Source organism: Culex quinquefasciatus, chromosome 1, assembly GCF_015732765.1.
Source record: "Culex quinquefasciatus strain JHB chromosome 1, VPISU_Cqui_1.0_pri_paternal, whole genome shotgun sequence".
Taxonomy (NCBI): domain Eukaryota; kingdom Metazoa; phylum Arthropoda; class Insecta; order Diptera; family Culicidae; genus Culex; species Culex quinquefasciatus.
In genome coordinates, this window is record NC_051861.1 from 100,005,898 (window position 1) to 100,032,289 (window position 26,392).

Here is a 26,392-nt window from a genome sequence, read left to right on the forward strand (position 1 = left end):
AACAAACTGTTGCGTATAAACGCAGAGTGGCGCGCCCCTCGGACACTGCTGCTGAAGATCTTTGTGTTCTGTTCTATTGTGTGTGCTTGCAACTCTCGGTGCCCGTGCTACAGCTCAAAGTAGACTCAAATAAAAACAACAATTCGAAGCGAGCGGTAGTGCGGGCGCAGCTGATGGATTGATTATCCTGGCCTCAGCTGCGTAAAACACCGAAGTTGTAAGTAATTGTAATTTTGTGAACTTTTGTGTATTTTAATTGTAATAAATTTTACAGTTTCAACGTGCCTAAATAAAGGACTTTTTCTTTGGGCCGTTCGAGAACCCGGTGCCCGGTTCTCCCGACTTTCGCCGTTCGCAACACAAACCTTGATTTTCTCAATTCCACACAAATCTTTTGTTGTTTGTTGTTTTGAAAAAGTTATTTTCAAATCAACAAAACTTTTTGTTGATTCAAATATGCTTTATTTTGCTGCGTGAATGAATGGAGGTCAAGCGAAGAAGCCGCCACCTTGGAAGTTCAGAAAACAAACACTGAGAATCAATAACATATTACTTTAGTAGGGTATTTTAACCATTAGTGGACCCCCTAGTAGCGCCGAAGCTCATTTTTCACAAATTTTCAATATTTTAGGCACTTTTTCATAACCCTTTGTACAAAACAATGAAAACTGAAGTCTTTTGAACAATTTTGACTATTTGTTTCATCAGTTTATTTGTCTTTGAGCAGAAAAATAGCCATTTGAAAAAAAAAGTTTTTTTGCCTGTTATGGACCCCCTTTTCATATAGTGGACCCGGGTCCATAATCCGATTGTGGACCCGGGTCCACTATAGGCAAACTGTTATTTTTATACCAAATTTAACCGATATTTGATGTTTTGATGCATGGTTTAGGTCTAATAATAGATATAACGAATAAAAGATGGATTTTGCTCACTTTTCATGATAAACAAATATGTTTTGTTAACAAATTTGGCTTTAAACAACAACAAAAACCTAACAGACATTTAAACACATTTATTTCCGAAAAAGATCAGAGAAAACGTTTCAAAAACCACTGTTAACATAAAAATAATTGAAAAAAGTAATTTTGATGCACATTTTTTCATATTAATTACATAAATGGTTGACCGAAACTAAACAAAAGATTTGTTTACAGTTGCTGATAAAACCACGCATGTTTATTTAAAAAATGTGTTGTTCTTGATTTATTATTATAAAATATAATTTCAAACTGCAATTATGATGATTCAGTTATGTTTAATTGACTATAGTTTTGATTAATTATATTTTTTTACGGCTTCAGAATTTTTGGTACCTTTAACATGAAACAGCTATACAGCAATTCCATTTGAAAAGAGCCTAAACCAAAAAAAAAGTTCTCCGATCGGGCTCAAAATTTTTCTGGGGGTTCCTTGGCCAAAATAATTAGACCCGTATTTTTTTGTTTGGCCATTAGGGTGGCCTACATCGTGCTAGGGTGGTTCAAAAAATGGCAATTTTCGTCATTTTTCGCAAAAACCACTTTTTTCTAAAAATCATATCTCCGCGCCATTTCATCCGATTTTAGCTGTCTTAGACGCAAAGAAAGGTGATGAGTTTGGCTATTTGGGAAAAATAGTAAAAGTTCCAAAATCTAGCTTAACTATTGAAAAGTCGTATGAAAACTTAAAATGGCGTTTTGACCGTGTCTGGACCAAAGAGCCTATGTCTGAAAATATTTTTATCGGATTCCTCGGAAAATTTCACATAACATATCAAAAATTGGCGATGTCGAACCGTACGTTTTGGAGATACGATTTTTTGAAAATAAAAACTGCGTTTTTCGACGCGCCACGCGCAAAAACGGGAAAATGACGAAATCGGCAAAAAATCAACTTTTTTCACTAAAACTGCGATAACTTTAAAATTTCAGCGATGACCTATACATGTCTGGGTACCAAAATTTTCGTAATTGAGAGACGCAACTTTTGGGGACTAAAAAAGTTTTGTCAAACACGCAGGTCACGTTGTTTTGGGTGTCGTAAAAAGGGTCGTGTTTTCTAGTGAAAACTAGTGAATTTCGGGTCGAAAACTGTATTAATCGTTCGGTCGTCGTGTGTTCTATCCGGAGAATATGAAGTTTTCCCTGGATCTTGTAGTTTTGGGACTATTTTGATTGTTTTTACGAAAACACATTGTTTTGTTTTGGCGTGATTGAAGCAGAACACAGGAAGAGCGGGAAATGGGAGAGTTTTTATGCGAGTGAGAGTGAGAGATTTACGAAACAGAAGCGAAAAAGAAAGATGGGAGGCTTCCTTGGTAGAGTGTTAGTGGTGTTGGTACCGTGTGAGGTGGTGAACGATGGGGAGGTGATTTAAAAGAAGCTGGTACAAATAAAACAGTGTGTGTCAACAGTACGGAAGAATTCTGCCAGCGTGCTTCACGATTCCGGTCAATGATAAGCAGGCTGTCACTCTTCCTGTAGCGGACGGCCACAGAGTAAACAAGCCGACATGCGATAGTGTTGGTGTCCAAGAATGACAGGCGGCCGAAACGCTCATCTTGACTCGGCGGCTTGTTTGTCGGCGGCTCAGCTGTTTGCGGAGAGAGAACGGATGATTTCTCTTGTCTGTCACGAGTGCCTCGTTGGTAGAGAGCTGTCAAGATGGGTTGCAAGAAGCACAGAGCAACCTTAAGATGGTGTGCTCAGGTAAGGTCTTTCTTTTTTTACAGGTTGTGTATGTGAGACACAAAATGCGCTTATTAAGGTGAGTCGTTCTACTTTATTTTGTTCTTTGTTTTGGGTTTTAATCATCCGTTTTAAAAATCTGAGAAAAATAAATTTCAAAACTTTCTAAAGATTTAAGCATAAGTAAATCCCTATCTTGAACTTGAATTACCATAATAGAAGTTTTTCGGGCTTTTGAAATTTATCCTAGTCTTTGATTTTTTATTCAAGGGATAGTTTGAATTTAATTCATAAATCCATTGTATTTTCTGAATAATACTTCTTCCATTTCATCGACAGAGAGCGAGTTGTGGCGCTATAACCGCGGCAAATAGTGTCCAGGGCATTTGTGGAAATACGATGTCCCATCCTCGAGGGTCCCGGAGCACCAAAACTTCTTAGCATGGTGGCTCCCAACGATTAATTGCCTAAACAAACAGGAACGTGAGCGGGGATCCCCACGTTTCTTCCTCCCTGCAGATTCAGAACTGTATTGTTGTTTGAGCATTCGTGTTCAAACTCAATCCATTTCAACGAATCATCTTCACGGTAAACTTTACGCAGTTGGCCTGGCCGCTTTAACGTTTGTGATGTTTCGAAGCAATTTATTGCATTGGGGCACTGCAATTGTTAATAATGACAAGAGGATGCTAGGCGTTAATCAACCTAAGGCATTTTCCAGGATGCCCTCGAAAGACTGGCTGCGCTAGGGTTAGATTAGATTAGATTAGATTAGATTGAGAGACGCAACTTTTGGTACCATAACATCTATAGGTCATCGCTGAAATTTTAAAGTTATCGCAGTTTTAGTGGAAAAAGTTGATTTTTTGCCGATTTCGTCATTTTCCCGTTTTTGCGCGTGGCGCGTCGAAAAACGCAGTTTTTCAAAAATCATATCTCGAAACGTACGGTTCGACATCGCCAATTTTTGATATGTTATGTGAAATTTTCCGAGGAATCCGATAAAAATATTTTCAGACATAGGCTCTTTGGTCCAGACACGGTCAAAACGCCATTTTAAGTTTTCATACGACTTTTTCAATAGTTAAGCTAGATTTTGGAACTTTTTACTATTTTTCCCAAATAGCCAAACTCATCACCTTTCTTTTGCGTCTAAGACAGCTAAAATCGGATGAAATGGCGCGGAGATATGATTTTAGAAAAAGTGGTTTTGCGAAAAATGACGAAAATTGCCATTTTTTGAACCACCCTAGCACGATGTAGGCCACCCTAATGGCCAAACAAAAAAATACGGGTCTAATTATTTTGGCCAAGGAACCCCCAGAAAAATTTTGAGCCCGATCGGAGAACTTTTTTTTTGGTTTAGGCTCTTTTCAAATGGAATTGCTGTATATTTATACTCACAATTGAAAAAAAAATGCGTTTAGGTTGATAACAATAAGCATTTATTGTATGTTTAAGAGAAAATATTGCTTAAATACACAGTTTTCTTCATTTTTGAAGGTTTAATTAACAGGGGGCCACTTTTGGAAAAGTTTGGATTTTCGTTGTCCTATATTGGACCCCCTAATTTTTGCTCGAAAATGAGTAGTTTATCGCTTTTTTTTAGTAATATTACTTAAACTTACATTATTTCGACTTGCTGAAGTTAAATAATCAGTCAAAAAATGATTGGATAGTTAATTCAATCATTAAATATAAAAGCAGTTTTGTTGTGAAAATGCTAGTGGCCATGGCTGATTTCAGATGTCGAACTCAAAACATTTATTTTGGTGAAAAGGACAATTCAATATCAGTCAACATTGATTTAAACGATGCTGAACATGTCAAATAATAGATTTGTAGACAACAACACGCTTGAAATTGTGATTTTATTGATTTTTTCATCAAAAACCCTTCAGAGGGTCCATTATAGGGAAGGGGTCCACTAATGGATAACGTACCCTAACATAAAGTGTGTTATCCTGGGTCAACTCAAAAGTCCTATGCAAATGTTTAAAACACAAAGCAACCAAAAGAAAAAAGCAAAAAAAGGTAAACAGAAAAATCACTTTTTTCGATATGAATTTTGGGATGGAATCTCCAAGGATTTTTCATCAGCAACACAATTCGCGTGTTTTTTCAGGAATTTATCGTTTAAATTGAAGAAAATGTGAAAATCAAAATAACAAAACAATGATTTATTATGGGCTACCATTTGACAGCTAGTGCTTTTGTTGTGGGCTCTCATTTGACAACCGTGCTAACGTCGGCTGTTGTCAGTTTGCTTTGGTCGGAATAGGGTTGTCATCCCCCCGGTCAACTGTGTACAAACAAGCTGTGGTGAGTTTATAAACATTCTAATTAATTGTTGATTGATGGATTTTAAAAGAAATTTTCGAAGGTTCAAATGAACATCACTTTTAACATCAAATGGAGAACTTATTTAGTTCAACAGTTGATCTTAAGGTAAGAATATAAACTTTGTGATTAATTTTCCCAGTAACTGTCAGCTGCAAACACTCTCACCAGTAAGCGTGGCCAATTTCTTGCTCTACTAGTGCCAGTCTGTCTATCCACTATACGAACAGAATTAAGATAACAAAAATATGTGCGACGATATCGCTTTCTGCAGCCAATTTGCCTCAAAGTTGGTTTCACAAGTTTCTGTGTGTGTGTGTGTGTGTGTGTGTTTGCGTGTCGATCGAGGTTGTCACATGTGGTCAGTTCCCATCGAGTGTGTTCTATATTTTATGACGGGGCCCGACGATAACAATCGATAAAACGGGGTAAATCGAAGGGGCGGACGTGCGGAATTTAGTTGGCTATATTTTACTACCGCCACAAATATCGAAGCTGTCACTTGCTGGTGTTGGTTTTTCATCCCCGGCCAGAGTTGTGGTTAAATAGAGTTTGAAACTTAAATTAAGTTTGTATTGAAAATTTAAACTCAACTCAACTCAACCAGAAGTTCCGTAACCATGTAAGATCCCCCCTCCTACCTCCTCTTCCCACTCATGTAATGGACATAAAACGCGTGGCAATTTCCAATCACCAAAGCCATAAAACTGCTCGCGAGCACCCATTGTCGTCGCATTTGTTTACGACGAGATCGTCCGGGCCTTTTCCGGCTCCGCTGGGACCAAGTGGGGGTGTGGGTGAGAATGATGTAGTTCCAGGGAAAAAGGTCACCAGCAAACGCGTGTGCGTTGATGTGTGCGATGGATAATAAGTTACTTCACGCCCCCACTTGACATGGTCTGAAGGGGGTGGGGGGAGTCATGAAAGCCGTAAAGGGTTATAGGACTTTTGAACATTACACTTGAAAAATAATGTTTTTTTGTTAAATGTGTTTACATCAAATTTAATTTTGTCCAAAATTTCTGAAAAAAATGTAATGTTTGCCAAAACCTATAACAAATTGCCTAAATGTGAATAAAACAATACTTCTTCTCCAAAGTATTAAAAACAAATCATGTAAATCTGTACACCCAAAATTCAGAGTCGAGGATATCGTTCTTTCAAAATGTATCGAGGGCTCAGTGCTAAAATCGAGAGAATAATGCTACCAACTCACACCATCAAAACAAATGTGTTCATTCGTTAATTGAAACATTAAATCTCCAACAAATGTCATACATCGACGTCTGACCACTTCCTATTCATTAAGCTGTGGTGACCGAGGCAGTTAAGCAACTGGGTTAGTCTGTCAAAGGTCTCTGGTTCGATTCCCGTAGTCGACACTTTTGGTTTTCTGTTTGACGGATGTACTTTTTTTTTGCAAATGAACTTCAAGAGAATAATTCTTTCGATCAATCTCGAGCTGTGTTCCCTGTGAATGGTACCACTATCCTCTCGACTCGAGGCCGTTATTCTCGCGGACGAGTGCTGCCCAGTTTTGGGTGTATTTCGTCTGAGAATGTAGACAAAATGTTTGTCAGAAAAAAGTTTAAATTTCCATCGTTTTAAATGTAATGCCACTTTTTCATCATAAGTTGGGGAAAAATTACAAAGATAAAGATGTCTAATTTTCAACATTTCTTAATTTAAAATTTTTGTAAGGAATGTTTGGGTGTACCTGAAAAAAAAAATAAAAATAATTAATAAATACATTTTGATTACAAATTGAGTTCAATTCAGGTCTCGTTTAAATTATTTTCTGTGATAATCAATTACAAAAGTTACAATAAATATCATAATTATACTTTTTCTAAAACTTTTCCGATATATTTTTTTATTTTTCATGCAAACTTTGGAAAACATGAATTCTTAAAAAATGTCAATAAATTGAACTCAACTCAACTCACCTTATTTTGTAATGTGACTATTATATACAGGGGTAATATTTTGAATTCTGGACTATTGCATTTTACAGTACTGTAAACCAAAGATTTAAAATAGTATATTTTTCATTTATTTCGAGCAGTTTAAAAATGCCGTGAAATTTCAATGTTTTAGTCGTGAAAATTCTTTAGCCCTGCACTGTAAAAATGTCATGACCGATTCTTAGCGAAGCTACACCAAAATGTCACATTTTTCAATTTTCAATATGATTTTTAATATGAAAAAAATCATTTTTATTATTATGCAATAATTGCAATGTGCTTTAAATGCGTTTTCTCACCTTAAAAGCCAAGAACATTGACCAAAAGTGGTCTGCAAGCCATTGTACGGGAGAGGAGTTTTTTCATAAAACTGCTCCTTTCGTTGTCCCAAAAACATCCGAGAGTATAGCGGCCGTCACTATAACTTAGCTTACACGATCTCTTAGCTTCTGAGATCTCTTCTTGTGTCTCGTGATTCGTAGCGATGTCATTCTCTCTCTATCACTCTTCCCCTTTTCCTCGACTATGGGAGCGTTCTTTTATTACGTAACGCGAAAAATCAGACTTTTAGACCCCCTCCCTCCCCCTCGTAACAAAATTTCCATACAAATTTTAAAAATTTTGTATGGAGCGTAACACGGCCTCCGACCCCCCCTCCCCCCCTACTGCGTTACGTAATAAAAGAACGCTCCCTATGCGCTCTCACCGCTGAGTCTCTCAATCTCTCCAATCTCTGCAATGAGAGAACGCGAGCCCAGTAAGAAATACGGGGCCGATCGGGTCCGATCGTCAGAGCTACGATCAGACCTACAGGGGCCGATGCGGGTCTGATTTTGAGACACGCATCAGACCCGAATCAAGGTGTTTTGCACCCAAAACGTCAACCTGTCAAGGTTGTTCGAACATCGCAAGAGGCCTACACGCGGGGCCGATGTAAGAACGATGTTAAGGTGGAAAATCGGACGCGCATCAACCTCCCTTTTTAGGTTCTTCTTCTTCTTTTTCTCGCATCTGTCATCTATTTTATTTATTCGGATTGAAAGTTTGTTGCTGCTGTTTATGTTTTTATTCATTTTTTTTCGTTTTGCTTCAATTTACATTGATTTGGTGGACCTGCAGTGACTTTGTGCCAAGGTTCTTTGCAAACTCTGGAGGCTAGCTGGTTCCTCCCGGTAGTCGTGTTCCTTTTTTCCGCCGGTTCCAATCTGCGCGATTTTGGACAGGACGTAAACAGTGGCTGTGACGGCATAAACGTTAGAGACCGGGTCCAGGATGGTTGGCTTGTTTTCCGTCGTTGGCTGCCGGGGGTTCCGCCGTGCTACTTGCTGGAATGCTAGGGGTGATCCCAGTTGGGGGATGCCAGGAAGCCGGGCGGTGTTGATGCGCTGTGGAGAATAACCAAGTTTATTTTTGTTTTAGGTAAAGAGATGTTAACTCACCACACAAAAACTGTATACAGGTTCCCTCGCCTCGCCGGGATGGGTCACTTTTCGCTTTTTTGCTGCTCGATTGGCCAGTTTCGGCCGACTACGTTCGGTTTCGTTGAAAATTTCCTTGAAGGCACCACGGAAGAGATGGTCCAGAGCTTAGTACGTTCCGTGGCGAAGCAGAAGTATTCGTCGTCCATCTTTTTCATCTCGAACAGACCGGCACCGTTCCCTTCCTTCTCGGTGAGTTCCTACGTTTGGTTGACGATGGCACATGGCACCCGGCTGTCTTTGGGTTTATGAAGCCGGAGAATCGCCGTGATTCCGGCATTCAACAGGAAGTGATGGGCCAGATCGGAGACGCCTTTCTCGGTGAAAAAGACGCCCGGCTTGAGAGCAAGCAAATCGGTAACATCTTGGCCACACGTTCCTCCATCAGCAGCTTGCTTGCTCGGAATCATGACTGTCTCCACCGCATCCAGCGCAACCAACGGCCGATGAACTTGGTTCCTATACAAGATTTGACCACCTCCTCAGCTGGTGCGCCGGATGGCCGGTGCCGCTTTGGGCATCTCCATCTTCAGAACCTGGAAGAGGAAAAGTTAGTTTTGGTTGAGAAATGTAAAAAAAAATAACTGTTTTACCCAAGCTCCCGGAGCACAGATTCCACCTACTGCTCCTGGACCATCTCCAAGTGGTACAGTTGCGCCTCGGCGTCCACGAGTCCGGCGTCGGCGTGGCCATTCTGTTGCGAAGGCGGTGACGGTTGACAGACGATAGATGGTGGGTCGCTGAACGACAATCTCCGGATCCATGAACGGAGCCGCCACCAACGAATAGTCCCGCCGGTGATCGTCGTGATCCCGTGCTGGTCTCGCTGCTGCTGGTTGGCCAACCTTGAAGGATGCATTTATCCGTGAAGTCCGCGATCGCCTACTATTCCGCCTCCTCCGTACGAGTCACGATATCTACCACCCGACTGCGTTGGCGAATAGTTTGTCGATCCGGAACAGGTACGAGCTGCCGATGCCGATCGCTTCGTACTTGGTCTCGCGCAGATCCGCCACCGACGGGCGCAACAGGCAAACTTGAGCTGGTTAAACTTGAGCTCGGACTCGGTGCTGGCGCCGAACGCCGTCAACAGGCGGCGCTGGTTCGAGCGGGCTTCCCGCGAAAGTCCTTGCATCTTGGTGACGGCCTCGGCCGCCGTACCGCGCAGATGGTGGTACTTGTATTTGGCCTTTTCCCGCGGGCGGGTCAATCTTGTAGAAGCCCTGCGTTCGCGCCGACCCCGTCGAGTGCTGCTTGATGTCCCACACGGTTTCCTTGTCCTTTTTGCGCTTCTTCGGTGGCGGTGGCAGTTCGTAGCTTTGGCGGATGTACTGGACGTCTTCGGCGTCGATTCCGCGCGTTAGGAAATCGTACAGGATGGACATCTGCGTCCGGATGTCCCGCTCGTGGTACTTGGGCACGGGCATGAACGTGGACAGCTGTTGCTGACCTGCGGCAAACGGAAGCAGGGCCTGCTGCTGCGAAGAAGTGGCTGCCGCGGCGGCAAAGGTTTGTAGAGTAGCTGCAGCCGCCGCCGCCGCCGTTTTTTCCTGCTTGCGCTTGTACTTGGCCTTGGGGGCGTGGGGTCCTTCTTGGGTCGACCTGGGCGGGGATTTTCGATGCGGTTCTGGTTTTTTGTCCATCGACTCGTCGATCGATCTCGGTGTGACCATTCTCCGTCAACATGACCGTCTCCACCGCACCCAGCGCAATCTAAACCGCCAAATCCGACTAACGACCAATGAACTTGGATCCGACGCAAGATTTGGTCACCTCCGGTTCCGCTTTGGACATAATGGAAGTATTCTAAAAGGCAGCTTCTACTTTCTTCTGTCAGCGAGGTGGCACGCGTCGGATGGTTCCTCAGCTTCTTGACCGACTTTCTGGAGGTGGCTCAAAATTATTTGACCTGAAAGAAAAAAAGTTAGTTCGGATTGAGAAATGTAAAGAATTTTTTTTACCTAAGCTCCCGAAAAACGGGTTCCGCTGCCACCAGCTGGGCCATCTCCAAGAGGAACAGAGGCCAAAAAGATCCGACTCCGGCTTCGAATCCACAGCCCTGGAGTACCGGCAGTCTAAGCACATCTAAGCTCGAATTAAACGGTAAGGAAACAGAAAAAAGCTCAGGCAATTCGGGACCGATTCCGGCTAATCTGGAACGTGCAACATTTTACCAGCCGTGCGTTGTTCCGAGGACAATTTCAGGGTCATGACAAGGCCATTTTATGCAGTGTTGCTTTCTTCGTCATGTGCAAGATCATGGCTGTCCCGAGTGGCATTTCCGGATATCAGCTGGGACAAAGTTCCAGGAACGTGGACCAGTTCCGCTTGGTCTTTATTTGGGCGTGTTAGTGCAGCATCTCATCCGTCCTTCCGAGGGTACCCGCAAGGACGTGGTCTTCCTTCGAGTCTGTATCCGAGTAGCGTCGTTCTAGCCGATGGATGCTGATCGTGCAGTTGATCCTAATGATAGTCCTTGACCCTTGAAGACCCCGGGCCTCCGTCTTCACTCTTCTTACTGTTCAGCTGCTGCTCCAACTCCTGCAGCTTCCTGGCCGCGGTCCATAGTAGAAGCCGCCGCCGACGAAAAGTCTTGCTGATGATCGTCATGGTAATGTCATGGTCTCGTTGCTGCCGTGTGGCCAACCTTGGAGGTTGCATTTGTCCGCGATGTCCGCGACAGCCTCGTCACGATATTCACCACACGACTGCGTCGGCGAATAGTTTGGTCCATGTGATTGATGATGATTCGTACCTTTGTCGCTGCCGCCCGAGACGTTTGGTAGCATACTATTGTATCTGCCTCCGCCAACACTGTTTTTTCGTATTCCACGATTGTACCGGTTGTCGTTCATCTGTCCCGACGAAGGTGGACCGTCCTAAGGAGGCGGTGGCGATCCGAAACTTCCGCTTGGGCCTCCGCTGCCACAATATATGAACGGTAGCATCTGCGCACGGAACAGCGGCGGTAACGACGCTTGCTGCTGTTGGGGCCCGGGCTTTGATTGATTGCTGTTTGGTTCATACCGAACACTGACTCGCTTGGCTACTGCTAGCTCGTATTGGCCGCAGCCTGCTTGTTTAGATTTTTCTCGGTGGATTTGTGCCTTCGTGGGACGCCAGTGGAGTCGACCGCATGGAACGATCGTGCTGCTTTTGTATGTCGACGTCAGCCAGATTAACTTCCGGCTGACGCAATGGTTATGTCCATCTTGCCACTATCGCGGACGGTACCTCACTTACGTTGAGTCGGGATTCAGTTGATGTGATGATTGCTGTCACGGAACCATTATCAGAAGCTACTCTGTAACGACGAGTAATGTGCCGGATGGCGGCTGGTTTCGTCTAGAGCGAAACAAAGTATCCTGCGTGACAAGACGCCGCGGCGTTTGGCAACAACATTTCACATTCTCCTCGTTCAAAAAGATGGCACACAGCACGACATTTTCCGGTTCGAAATCTGAACCCGGTTGGTGCCGATGCCGCAACTGACTTCCTTCAACGGCACCGTTTCCGACGCCAGCGACTGCTCCTGGGTTGTGCCACCTCCAAGTCGTTCGTACGCTAGTGCCCGGTTCGTTGTTGTTCCGCCGTCGAATCCAATCATCGTTCTCGGTCCTGGACCCAGTGACCGCCCCAAACGAATATGTGCCGTACTCTGCAGGTTGGCCATACTGCGACAATTCGCAGCACGCAGATTCTTGTTGGTGGACAATTTCAGCACAGTGTTTCGGTACAGCACGGTCCTTCGTGCAGCTAAGAAGTGAGAGGATACGGCTTACCGGCCGGAAGTGAAGCCGGAAGGAAGAAGTGAGAGGATACGGCTTACCGGCCGGAACCGCTGATGGCAGCTGCCGGAACGGGGGTCTGAAAAAGAAATCTATAGAATTTCCAGAACATTCTACCTGCTCGAGCTCCTTACCGTTTTTCCGCACTTTTCTTGCAAACGTGCCCGCGAGCCATCGTCTGGCGGTCATGTTCTCGCGCACGTCCAGGTTATGAACCGGAAAACGGAATCGCCGGAGGTTCGCGAATGGTAGTGGACTTTGCCTCTTTGCTGATACCTTTGCCCTGAAATTGAAAAAGTAGAGCAAATGTTTACAGCAAACAAAAAAATACAAACTATAATTTACCTTTAAAATCCACTCCCTACCAACCAGGGGAGAATCTGCGGGTGTTACTTGGCCTGCCGATTCCACCTACAACCCGGAACAAACCCGGAAAAGCAGACCACCATTTTTTTGCGATAGAGCTAACTTGGGGAGCGTTCTTTTATTACGTAACGCGAAAAATCGGACTTTTAGACCCCCTCCCCCCCCTCGTAACAAAATTTTCATACAAATTTTAAAAATTTTGTATGGAGCGTAACACTGCCTCCGACCCCCCCTCCCCCCCTACTGCGTTACGTAATAAAAGAACGCTCCCTTGCACGCCATGCTGTTTTTTTTCGTTTGACAAGGTTTGACAGAAATGCCGAAAAATTCGCAAACATGAAGGAGTGAGATAGCATGCTTAGCGAAACATCGATGAAAACACAAAGCATGCTTTCTCTTTCACTCTAACGCGCAGCATACAGTTCATCGAATTTTTCGAAAAACATCGTTGCCTTACAAAACATCGTGGGTTTACGGACTTTCGATCTGGGAGATGGCGATTAGGAGCCGACCACGCATGACGTCCCGTTAAACTGCGTTTGCAAAATTGGTTTTGTGGCGGCTTTTGTGTGTCACGAGTGTGTAAACACGAAAACGTGTTCGGCTTTGTTCGGCGCTGAGAGTTTCAGTAAGGAAAGAAGATCAATTCGCGATCAAACGCTCAAAAATTCCGACAGGTGACGCAAAGCATCGAAGAATGACGATTCAAATTTTCGCTGTTCGGTTACATAGGAATGCAAACTAAAAATTGAATTTACAGCTCATAGAACAACTTTTGAGAAAAAATTCAAGTAGTACGATTGTTAACTCTTTGCCCTCTATAAACTAACGCAATAAAAAAAATTTGAAAAAAAAATAATTAAAAAAAATAATGTTGTTTAAAATGATAGAGCATCAAAAGTTAACAAAGTATCAGCTCGAATTTTTGCTCAAAAGTTGTTCTCAACGCTGGAATTTAACAAAACAGAATTCGCATACATAACCTCAAAGGGCGGAAATTTTAATCGACATTCTTCGCTCTGTTCTGCTACTCAACACTAGGTGTCGCTGTCGTTTGGCTCTTGAACGGCAATTGTATTTGAGGCATGAATATTCAGGCGGGATAATTGTAGTTGCTTAGAGCTGATATTTTGATATTTCAACAACCATGTTTAAAATAATGGCTTATAGGGTGCACCCATGTCACTCGCTAAGACTCTTATTTTAATTTATTTATCAGTGCATTTTTTGTTGCAAACAATTGTTGATCATAAAAAAGTCAAATTTTTCTCAGGTAAACAAAAAACGAAAAAACATACTTTTCTGTCAATTGAGTCCTAAAATTTAGCCTAAATGTTGTGTTGTCAATTGAATTTTGATCATTTCTGCACATACTATTTTTTACTGGTATGTATATTTTTTAAACATTACGTTGTTTGTGGATGATTCCGGAAAAAATCAAAAACAAAAGTCTCAGAAAAGTGGGGTAGCGTGACACCCTCGGTTTCCCTCTAATAAATGATTTAATTTTGTCATAAAACTGTTTGCATCATATATCAATTTGTATTGACATCTTTTGGTAGGATTCTTAAAAATCCTTGCATCCTTCACAACCTTAATCACGTCATTCAAGTACAGGGTAGGTTAAGAGTGTCGGCCCCCAACCGGAAGTAATTTATTGCTGTTGACAAGAAAAACCACAAATTTTCCAGGTCCAGCTGTGTTCCAGCAGTGATCCCGCAAAAAAACGAGCTTCCACGCAAGTGAAACACAAGCAAAACCTCGCCTGCCTCGATTGGTGATGGCAACTCTTCTAAGAAGAAAATGTAGCAAAAAATCGTGTGAAGGATGCCAAATGAGATTCTCACACTCACCGGGCTAACCCCCTGCAGGGCTTGCATACAGATTAGGATGGATAGTGACAGGAAAACAAAGAAAATGTGTCGATGGCCGCTCGTCCCCACCCCTTTCTCTTCTCGGAAGAGCTACCAGTTGTTACCGACATATGTTGCATAGCGAAGGCGGGCCCCCCTTGGGAACGTTAGGAACTTGTAGGAAAGATGTGATGTCGTCAATTTGTAAGGTTGAAGTTAAATTTGTTTTTAAAATTTTAATTTTGAAAAAGGAGTTAGAAAGTTTTGACAGTTCTCAATGATTGAATGCAATCGATCGACTTGTATGCAAGATTTCACCTCCCTCTCACAGGCTCTTAAGTGGAAGCTGACTGATAACAGGTTCACCGGAACATTATTGAATGTACAAACAGCACCTAATAGGGGGCTCATGTTTACACACACGTACACTTTGGTTTGTGATAAAGGCCCATGAATCAATGAACACACACACTCACAGCTTCACAAATTTACACCAACTGTTGCCGTAAGGTCGTAATAAAGTTGCGGAAATCAAGTGCCCCGTATAACTCACATCTGTTTGCTCCTGGCTTCGGCCCTGGCCTCGAACATCATGATCGACAGGGGCCCGTCGGGAGGGCGCAGCTCGCGTGACGTCCGGATGTACAGATATCCCAGCAGGGCCATCGGGCCGCAGTACCTAGAGGTGATGAGAGAAGAAAAAAACAAAAAGAAACAAAGTTAGATCAGAAGGGACCGTTAGCAAACATCTTTTACATCAACATTAATTAAGCGGTTTTTGCTTCTCGAGGGAAGCAGTTTTGTCTTTTCTGGCTAGTGAAAATGTTTTATTCGATATTTTTCTAGTTTCATATAAAATAAATTGTTTGACACCAGATAGTCAGATGTAACATTTAATGAATTTTCCACAAATAAAAACAAAATATCAGAAACAATATGTCTATTGATATATTTCCGATTTTCAGTAAGATATGCATACCTGTTCAATGTTCTCAACTCTGAACAGATGAAATTACGTGATCTGAATATAACGGAATACATTTTGTATAGCGTATTAAATTTAGCTCATCCAAATTGACAGCTGACAAACGTTCGCAACCGGAATCGTCGAACAAAGGATTTCAATTTTTCGAATAAATTGTAAATCAATCATCAATCATTGTAATATTACATTTGAGAAGGAGAACATCACAGTGTGAGTACATCTATTATGTCAGAAAAAATGAGTAATTTTAACTATGAAAATGTGTAATTTTATCACTAGTGTAATGTCACTTTTTGTCTATTTTACAAAAAAAGGTTAAAGGTTTGCTTTTGGAAAAACGCTTTTCTCATAAATCTTTAAAAAAAATCGTGCACGGCGGGGAATCGTCCCAGGAAAAATCCTCTTACTAATTTGAAGATTTTGATGCGCGCTTTCGATTGAATTTTGGTTCGAAACCCAGAACTCAAAGCCTGATTTTTTGGGAGCTCTTTTTCTGAAATACATGTGCGAATTTTTATATTTCAGATTTGTAGCCGTGGGGTTGGAGACGAACAATTTATTTTTCTATTCACACTTTGGACCAGTAAATGTAGTCAAAGCCATTTTAGTGGTATTTTTTGGACTATTTTACAGAAAACACTATCAAATTAATAGAATTCAGTTTCAAACAAAAAGCCATTCGAAAACATGCGCCATAAACTGCTTGTGCCCAAAATTTAAGCTTTTCCAAAATTTATTTCCAGAGATATAGCCATATTAGTGTTTTACGACTTATTTTTACCATATTTTTTAATATTAAATTTTTGGTTTTATACAGAATCATATACTGAACATCAAATTCGAAGTCCCGGCTCGTTTTCGATCGCAAAATCGAAAAATTGAAACATTTACCCTTGCGCGTGAAAGTGTTCTTGCTGGCTTCTGATAATAGATCGACAAAGTGTAATATCGATACACATTTTTTAAGTTTATCATTACAGACTGAGTACCCTTTATTTTTTCTAACAATGTCAATCCAATATAATTTTCATAATTACATATAATTATCTTGCTACCCATAATGTAACTCTGAAATGAATGGCATTTGAGGTTTAGCCTAAAAAGATTCGAAACCTTAGGTCAAATTCTCACAATGTTTCTGAAAAATTAATTGCACCAATATATTTGTCGGAATTTCATCATTCTGTAAGAAAGACTCTATTTCAGCTCTGGTCATATTAAATCAGTTTTTTTTGTCTGATTTGAGGTAAAATTACATCATTAAAGAATTCAATCTTCCAAATTTACACAATTTTTTGAACAGTGGGAATCCGGATTAAAGGATATTCCTAATAACATAATATGAACTTTTTTGAACATCTTGCTATGATTTTTTTCTCGAAAGGTAACACAAAAAAATAAAGAATGTTAAATAAAAAATAAAATAAGAAGAAATATTCTTGAAATTTATCTTTTATAATTAGAGGTACTACACCCTTTTTCAGCCTATTTCTATTATGTTTTTGGCTGTTCCAAAGTAAAAAAAAAGCTCAAATAAAAGTGAGCAAGCAACTTTCCATTGTTGATACTTCTGAAAATGTTGATTTAATAACGGAAAACGGCAAAAAAGATGAGAATTGGTCGAATGGCTTAGAGTGATTAAAATGGGTATATTTCCCCTAGTTTGATTGTAAATCCCCTTATTCACCATACAAACTTTGGAGAAAAATAATTCGGCCCTGTCTAAATAGTTTTGAAAAATACAAAGTGTACGTGATTCTGGGGACCCAAAACATCATGCATCCCCGCGAGTTGAGTCTGCGCAGTCATTTTTGTCATTTTTTGTTGGTCCTTTTGGCTATTTTGTGTTGCTCATGTTTTTCTATTACTTTTTTCATAGTTGGGGTTGTGCGACAAACGGTCGAAGGACATAAGGAAGAATGGACAAAAAGTCGAATGCCAAAAGGTCGAAGACATGAGGTCCAATGGACAAAAGGTTTGACAAAAAGTTGAATGGACAAAACGTCGAAAGGACGAAAGGTGGAATGTTAAAAAAAACTAACTAAATCCACCTATGTGGTTGATGCCTTCCTCACTTTTTACCAAAAATGGGTATATGAGTGGTTTCATCATTTTTTTAGATCCAGAAAAAAAGAACACAATGTATAACTTATGTGGTAATAACTCGATACAGGGTTGTTAGTTCTTCAATGCTTTGGACTCATTGGAAAGGCCTTTCAATTACCTAACCAACAGTGGGTTGGATGATGGATCCGGACATAGTTTACATACATTTAAGTGAGATCCGGCTTCAAAAAAGTACATAAATATCACTTAAGTGGTCATAACTCGGGACAGGGTTGCCAGATCTTCAATGTCTTGGACTCATTGGAAAGGCCTTTCAATAATCTAACCAACGATGGGTTGGATGATGGATCCGGTCATAGTTTACATACATTTAAGTGAGATCCGGCTTCAAAAATGTACATGAATACCACTTAAGTGGTCATAACTCGAGACAGGGTTGCCAGATCTTCAATGTCTTGAATTCATTGGAAAGGCCATTCAATTACCTAACCAACGATGGGTCGGATGATGGATCCGGACATAGTTTACATACATTTAAGTGAGATCCGGCTTCAAAAAAGTACCTAAATATCACTTAAGTGGTCATAATTCGGGACAGGGTTGCCAGATCTTCAATGTTTTATATTCATTGGAAAGACCTTTCAATTATCTAACCAACGATGGGTCGGATGATGGATCCGGACATAGTTTACATACATTTAAGTGAGATCCGGCTTCAAAAAAGTACATGAATACCACTTAAGTGGTCATAACTCGAGACAGGGTTGCCAGATCTTCAATGTCTTGAATTCATTGGAAAGGCCATTCAATTACCTAACCAACGATGGGTCGGATGATGGATCCGGACATAGTTTACATACATTTAAGTGAGATCCGGCTTCAAAAAAGTACCTAAATATCACTTAAGTGGTCATAATTCGGGACAGGGTTGCCAGATCTTCAATGTTTTATATTCATTGGAAAGACCTTTCAATTACCTAACCAACGATGGGTCGGATGATGGATTCGGACATAGTTTACATACATTTAAGTGAGATCCGGCTTCAAAAAAGTACATAGATATCACTTAAGTGGTCATAACTCGAGGCAGGGTTGCCAGATCTTCAATGTTTTATATTCATTGGAAAGGCCTTTCAATTACCTAACCAACGATGGGTCAGATGATGGATCCGGACATCGTTTACATGCATATAATTGAGATCCGGGTATTTGTGAAAACACATTTTTATACATAACTTTTGAACTACTTATCGAAACTTCAAACAATTCAATAGCGATGTATGGGACCCTAAACCAAGTCGAATGCAACTGGTTCGATCAAAATCGGTTCAGCCAGTGCTGAGAAAACTTAGTGAGAATTTTGGTCACATACATACATACACACACACATACACACACACATACACACACACATACACACACACATACACACACACAGACATTTGTTCAGTTTTTGATTCTGAGTCGATATGTATACATGAAGGTAGGTCTAGGAGCTTTTAATAGAAAGTTCATTTTTAGAGCAGGATTATAGCCTTACCTCAGTGAGGAAGGCAAAAGAAACAAATAAAGCCGTTGCAATTATTTTTCAAAATTTATATAAACATTTTGGAAGTATACTTTTATATAAAAAACTAACTTAATCCACCTATGTGGTTGATGCCTTTCTCACTTTTTACCAAAAATGGGTATATGAGTGGTTTCATCATTTTTTTAGATCCAGAAAAAAATAACACAATGTATAACTTATGTGGTCAGAACTCGAGACAGGGTTGCCAGATCTTCAATGTTTTGGACTCTTTGGAAAGGCCTTTCAATTACCTAACCAACGATGGGTCGGATGATGGATCCGGACATAGTTTACATACATTTAAGTGAGATCCGGCTTCAAAAAAGTACATGAATACCACTTAAGTGGTCATAACTCGAGACAGGGTTGCCAGATCTTCAATGTTTTGTACTCATTGGAAAGGCCTTTCAATTACCTTACCAACGATGGGTCGGATGATGGATCCGGACATAGTTTACATACATTTAAGTGAGATCCGGCTTCAGAAAAGTACATGAATACCACTTAAGTGGTCATAACTCGAGACAGGGTTGCCAGATCTTCAATGTTTTGTACTCATTGGAAAGTCCTTTCAATTACCTTACCAACGATGAGTCGGATGATGGATCCGGACATAGTTTACTTACATTTAAGTGAGATCCGGCTTCAAAAAAGTACATAAATATCACTTAAGTGATCATAACTCGAGACAGGGTTGCCAGATCTTCAATGTTTTGGACTCATTGGAAAGTCCTTTCAATTACCTTACCAACGATGAGTCGGATGATGGATCCGGACATAGTTTACATACATTTAAGTGAGATCCGGCTTCAAAAAAGTACATAAATATCACTTAAGTGTACATAACTCGAGACAGGGTTGCCAGATCTTCAATGTTTTGGACTCATTGGAAAGGCCTTTCAATTACCTAACCAAAGATAGGTTGGATGATGGATCCGGACATAGTTTACATACATTTAAGTGAGATCCGGCTTCAAAAAAGTACATAAATATCACTTAAGTGGTCATAACTCGAGACAGGGTTGCCAGATCTTCAATGTTTTGTACTCATTGGAAAGGCCTTTCAATTACCTCACCAACGATGGGTCGGATGATGGATCCGGACATAGTTTACATACATTTAAGTGAGATCCGGCTTCAAAAAAGTACATGAATACCACTTAAGTGGTCATAACTCGAGACAGGGTTGCCAGATCTTCAATGTTTTGTACTCATTGGAAAGTCCTTTCAATTACCTTACCAACGATGAGTCGGATGATGGATCCGGACATAGTTTACTTACATTTAAGTGAGATCCGGCTTCAAAAAAGTACATAAATATCACTTAAGTGATCATAACTCGAGACAGGGTTGCCAGATCTTCAATGTCTTGGAGTCATTGGAAAGGCCTTTCAATTACCTAATCAACGATGGGTCGGATGATGGATCCGGGCATCGTCTACATGCATATAATTGAGATCCGGGTATTTGTGAAAACACATTTTTATACATAACTTTTGAACTACTTATCGAAACTTCAAACAATTCAATAGCGATGTATGGGACCCTAAACCAAGTCGAATGCAACTGGTTCGATCAAAATCGGTTCAGCCAGTGCTGAGAAAACTCAGTGAGAATTTTGGTCACATACATACATACACACACACATACACACACACATACATTTGTTCAGTTTTCGATTCTGAGTAGATATGTATACATGAAGGTGGGTCTAGGAGCTTTTAATAGAAAGTTCATTTTTAGAGCAGGATTATAGCCTTACCTCAGTGAGGAAGGCAAAAGAACTACCTGTTGTAAACCTTTGAAATTTGTGTGAGTTTTATCCATTATTTCAAATAAGAGCAGATCTTTAAAAAACAGTTCAACCTCTAAAATATTTTGTAAGTTTTTATTTTTCAAAACCTATTCCTGACTGTCGTCATGTTTATATGAGTTCTTTCAAATATGAGTAGCTGGCACAAATTTCATTTAAAGTTTTTGTAATCCCTCCCCCCACCTTTAAAGTTGGCCCGGAAAATCAGGGGGTCAAAAAAAAGAACTTAAAATTTTCAATGGAAATTGAACTGTAATCAGCTGAAATCAATTTAAAATGCATTCTTCTGAGTTTATAATCATTTTAAGCATGTTTGGGTTGATTTAAAAATCTTTTGAATTTTTGAAAATTTTCGATGTTTACTATCGCAAAACTTTTTTTTTTTTTTGCTAAAATTTTTGTTTTCGTCAAATCATACATTTTTTGAAAAATAATGATTGCAAAACAACTGAACTAGTGTAAAAAGCATTTTAAAACACATTTTCCGTGCAAATGTTGAAACTGTGACTTTTTATTTTATTTTTTTGCTGGTTTTTTCTCGTCCAACTGATTTCTTTATAATTGAGAAAAAAAGGATTGTTGTATAGTTTATTTACTAGAAATTTTTTCATTCAGATGTTTCAAAAGTTGAAAAGACTATTAATTTCGAATTGAGTAATGTGTTTTTTTTTTGTTGCATTATCTAATGTTTCAATATCATCAACTCTTTTGATGTTTTTAATCTTACCATTTTTTTTTTTTCGAAAAAAGGAGTCTCAACATAGTGAGTTATCTAATGGTTTCGCACTAATAGGTGAGTCAATCCAAATTCCAACCCCTAATACCTAAAGAAAGAACACCAAGCTTTGTTTTCTCCTTGTTCCCACAGCTGTGTCAATTCCGAGGACGAGGACATCCCTTTTTGCCCCGAGGTCATCCTTTAGGATACTTTACCGATGCTGTGGCGTTGAAAGAAAGGAATTCGCAGAGCTCAGCGCTCTTGTCAGCGCAGAAGGAATTTTTGCTCCACTAGTTTGAAACATTAGCCAGTGGTTATAATTTGACTTTGTTCTTCGGAGCACGGTTGCAACAACCACCCCGTAATAGATATTTTACTTCGCTTCATTGCCAAAGGGGTGGGGGGACAGTGCTCTAAAAGTGTACTGTTTTCAGAGCAAAATAAACTCTGAAGAAACAGCTTGGAAATAAATCTCCTTTAGAAAACTTCATCACAGTCAAAGTTCGGTCCTCATTAAACGATTCCACGAAGATTCGAGGAAAAACCACCAATTTTATCTATTTTAAAGACACCCCGAAAAAAGTGAATAAAAAGTGAGAGGGGGGCGGGATGAAAAATACCACCCCATTAAAGTGCAGAATCCCTTGGCTTTCATCGTCGGTCGCTTTCATCGCAATCAAATTACTTAAAAATGAGCATCATTTACTAAAACTCCCCGTTGCTCTTTCTGCGAGGGCATGGTTCCAGAGTCCGAAGCAAAAGGGTGCCGAAAGGGAGAGAGCTTTCTGCTACATTTGTGCAATATTAATTACAGCGCTGGTCGCTTTTTTTCGGAAAGGAAACTGCTTTTTCTCGGCTTGGGCAGGGTGCCCTTTGGCTGCCCAGTGCCGAGTGAAAGTGGGTCAAAAAAGCCCCGGATGAAGGAAGACTGACTGCGCTGCAAATTGGGGAAGGTGGTCTGTCTCTAGCTTTGATACGGTAAGATACTAAATGGGTTACTTAATTTGCTCAACAGGGGATGATTAAGTTTAATCTTTTCAATTGCTTTAAGATTTTGAAATTTGGACTTGTCATATATTTTTTAACAATTATTTGTTTATTTTGGCTAGATGCAGAAGTTATGTTAAATATTCTTAAACCTTGCTGAAAATTTTAGAAACGATGCTTTTTTTAAACTTACAAGTTCTAAAATGTATACAACTATTTTCCCATATCAAAAACGAAATTGAGATAACAAAATATCAATAAAAAAGGCACATTTCAATTTACCTGCTTCCAGACTTAATAAGATTCTTTTAAGTTTTGATATAATGAACATTTTTTTTTGTTTTTCTTTTTTCAAAAATTGGGAATATCAGTTTGAAGTTTATTTAATGTCGCTGAATATCCTCGTTCCCCCAAACAATTAAAAAATACATGGATTAATTTCCAAAAACTTGCTTTTTATGTTTGTAATGTTTTGATATCGTCGCTCGTGTGCTATCATGTAACACGTCCTGTCTTTTAAAGCAGACTTGTCAAAATATTGTCGTTGGTTGTGTGCAACGATACGTTTTAAGGGGCTTAGAAATGCATCGTTTAGGATGGCGCAAAAGCTATACATTAAAAAAATATTTAAAATATCGGTATAGTCTTGTCTCGAGTTTCCGGAGGTTTTTAAGAAGCTTTCAAGACTCAAAAATTATTCAAAAAAATAATGAACAAAAAACGCATTTTATTAATTTTATTAAATAGACTGTATTCCAATTTCAGTCAAATTTGATTGGTGAAGTGCCTCTTTCATTACCAGAAGTATTATCTCAATATTTAATCACCGCAATTTTAGCCGCCATATTGGATTACAAATTTCTTAATCTCTTCAGAGCCAAAATAAAATACTTGTTTTATTTTTGGACCCAATGTCACCGCTGATGACAATAGTTAGAATAATTGAGTCAGGACTGTATATGTTTCAAATAAACAAAATCCAGTTTTAGTTGCAAAATCAAATATTCAAACGAATTGCAATTTTTCAAGTTGAAAAAAAGGTCGAAAATTAAAAAAAAACTAGATTTCAAAATATTCAATGCAGGAAGAGCACTCTTCATGACATAATGTCGAATAGCCGAAAAAATGCGCAAAATTTCTTCCTTATCAATAGTAAGCTGAAATTTGTCGAAAAAATTGTTTTCCTCAGTTTCACTTAATAAGCTCTTATTTTTCATTTGTAGATGTCTCAGAAACTATTCGTTAGATTTTTAATGTTATAATCTGAAATGGAAGTTTCTGCAATTTTATACATCAGCAATTCCAGCAAAACCAGATCCAATCCGATCGGACTCAAATTTTTTTGGGGTTCTTTGGCGAAAATAATTGGCCTCTTATTTTTTTGGCAGTAAGGGTGACCTACACTGAAAAAATGTGAATTTACTCGATACGGAATAGGGGAAATATACCCTTTCTAATCAAACACCTGAGCAATTCTCTACCAAAACCGGAAATGGATTTTATTTGTATTTTTTGATTTGACTCAAACTTTGTGGGGGCCTTCCCTATGACCAAATATACTATTTTGTGTCATTGGTTCACCCATACAAGTCTCCATACAATTTTGGCAGCTGTCCATACAAAAATGGTATGTAAATATTCAAACAACTGTAACTTTTGAGTGAATTTTTTGATCAATTTGGTGTTTTGGGCAAAGTTGTAGGTATTGTTGAGGACTTTTGAGAAAAAATTGGTACACGGAAAAAATGAGGATTTTTTTATCAACTTTTTTTGCATGAGCATGAGCATGAGCATGAGCATGAGCATGAGCATGGTTGACTGCCAATGAGCTGCTACTCCGTTATTGACGGATCAGCTGAAGTTACACAATGAACCAACAGATGAGTAGTGGGAGCTAATCATCCTCACTGTATAACCCCTGAAGATCTCTGCTTTAAGTCAATACCGGCGCCCCCAAGGAGATGCAGTTCAACAAAGGTAGGAATGTTAGTCCGATAGTTGAAGTTGCAGACTCATCAGACACAGAGTTTGTCGCTCTATACCTGTTGACACCGCATGAGACCGTTGAATCCACAGCATCTCCTTCAAGCATCACGGGAAGTGGGGAATTGTGTTAGTAGGGAAGGAAAGGGAAGGTCAGGATTCATCTTGGTAGATGATATGACCAGAATGTGAACTGTGAACCATAATCGTTGCCTTCTGAGCTACGACGCTATGAGAAGGACTTATCATTCGCGTATTTTTTACTTTTTACCGCCGGCGTGCCATCCGAGCAACGATGCTTTGGGATGGGCTTTCAAAACGAAACGCATTATTCGGTAACGTACAATTTAAAATAGATCCGTCGTCGTGCCATCCGAGCCACGATGCTAAGAGATGGGCTTTCAAAACAAAATTAAATTTTTAGCAACGTATTATTCGTTATCATGTAAACCTCAAATAGTGCTGATACACCGAACTGTTTCAATCGATTTAATGAAATTCTTCGCGCATGACTTCTTTGCATCAAACTTCCCCACGAATTTACCCAGTCCGGACCGCGAACAACCGGCTCAACAACAGAAAGAAAATATATACACGACGACGCGAAGCCTTCTATCAATAAATTCAAGAATCTTCTATCACTTTCTCGCGGATTCTCGCGCGTCGATTCTTCAACCGATTTCCCCCACGAACACCACGCGACTGAGGGCCAAACTCCCAAGGCCACCACGCGACACTTTTTCAATGAATTCCAGAATCTTCTACCACTTTCTCGCGGATTCTCGCGCGTCGATTCTTCAACCGATCTCCCCCACGAACACCACGCGACTGAGGGCCAAACTCCCAAGGCCACCACGCGACACTTTTTCAATGAATTCCAGAATCTTCTTTCACTTCCTCGCGGATTCTCGCGCATCGATTCTTCAACCGATCTCCCCCACGAACACCACGCGACTGAGGGCCAAACTCCCAAGGCCACCACGCGACACTTTTTCAATGAATTCCAGAATCTTCTATCACTTTCTCGCGGATTCTCGCGCGTCGATTCTTCAACCGATTTCCCCTACGAACACCACGCGACTCTGAGGATTTTTTTATCAACTTTTTTTTCACTAAAACTCAATTTCCCAAAATACATATTTTTTTGATTTTCGAGATTTTTTGATATGTTTTAGGGGACAAAATTCCGCAACTGATTTAATTTTCTTCAAAATATTTTTTTCGAAAAGATCGGAAAATTTCACGAATGTTTCATGTATTAACATTGAAAATCGGACCATTAGTTGCTGAGACATCGTCATAAGAAAATGGTGGGCTGTTTGGGTGAGACTTAGAAAACTTCAATTTTCGTGTTTCTTTTTCTTAAAGCGGCTCTATCTCAGCAACCCGAGGACCAATCTTCAATGTCTCTTAGACAATTTTATAGCAAATTTTCTGAACTTTTCAAAAAAAATATTTTTAGAAATGGTCACTCATGGTCACTATTTTTAAAAATTGAAAAACTGCAAATATTTCGCTAAAATCAAACTTTCGGTGGCTATATCTTGAAAACGGAGCCCTTTATCAAAAAATCTGTTAAGTACTTTTCGATTGCAAATTCAATTTTGCATTAAAAATAATGTCAAACTTGTTTTTGCATGAAACTTCGATTTTTTCCAAAAATCTCTATTTTTTCAAAAATTCATAACTCGGCGGCAGATTTTTTGACCATGTTTCTCTATGGCTCAAAAGTTGCGGATTTTTGTCTCCTAAAACATATCAAAAAATCTCGAAAATCAAAAAATACTTATTTTGGGAAATTGAGTTTTAGT

At 39.9% G+C, this 26,392-nt stretch overlaps 1 protein-coding gene and 2 long non-coding RNA genes across 3 annotated transcripts in view; all 3 read right to left on the minus strand.

Annotated features, from left to right (window-relative positions):
- The window catches only part of LOC6045823 (G-protein coupled receptor moody), a 234,447-nt gene that overhangs the window by 33,995 nt on the left and 174,060 nt on the right, over nucleotides 1-26,392 (minus strand). The window contains exon 6 of the mRNA XM_038259417.1: nucleotides 15,012-15,137. Within this exon, the coding sequence (XP_038115345.1) occupies nucleotides 15,012-15,137 (126 nt within the window). The remainder of the gene's footprint in view (nucleotides 1-15,011; nucleotides 15,138-26,392) is intronic.
- LOC6049364 lies at nucleotides 8,256-9,073 on the minus strand. Its single transcript, XR_005278179.1, has 3 exons — nucleotides 9,045-9,073; nucleotides 8,413-8,987; nucleotides 8,256-8,358 (listed from the first exon to the last, which is right to left on the minus strand). It is a non-coding gene; the product is annotated as an uncharacterized LOC6049364 (long non-coding RNA).
- On the minus strand, nucleotides 12,263-12,688 carry LOC119768714. The gene is made up of 3 exons (XR_005278180.1): nucleotides 12,585-12,688; nucleotides 12,374-12,522; nucleotides 12,263-12,318 (listed from the first exon to the last, which is right to left on the minus strand). It is a non-coding gene; the product is annotated as an uncharacterized LOC119768714 (long non-coding RNA).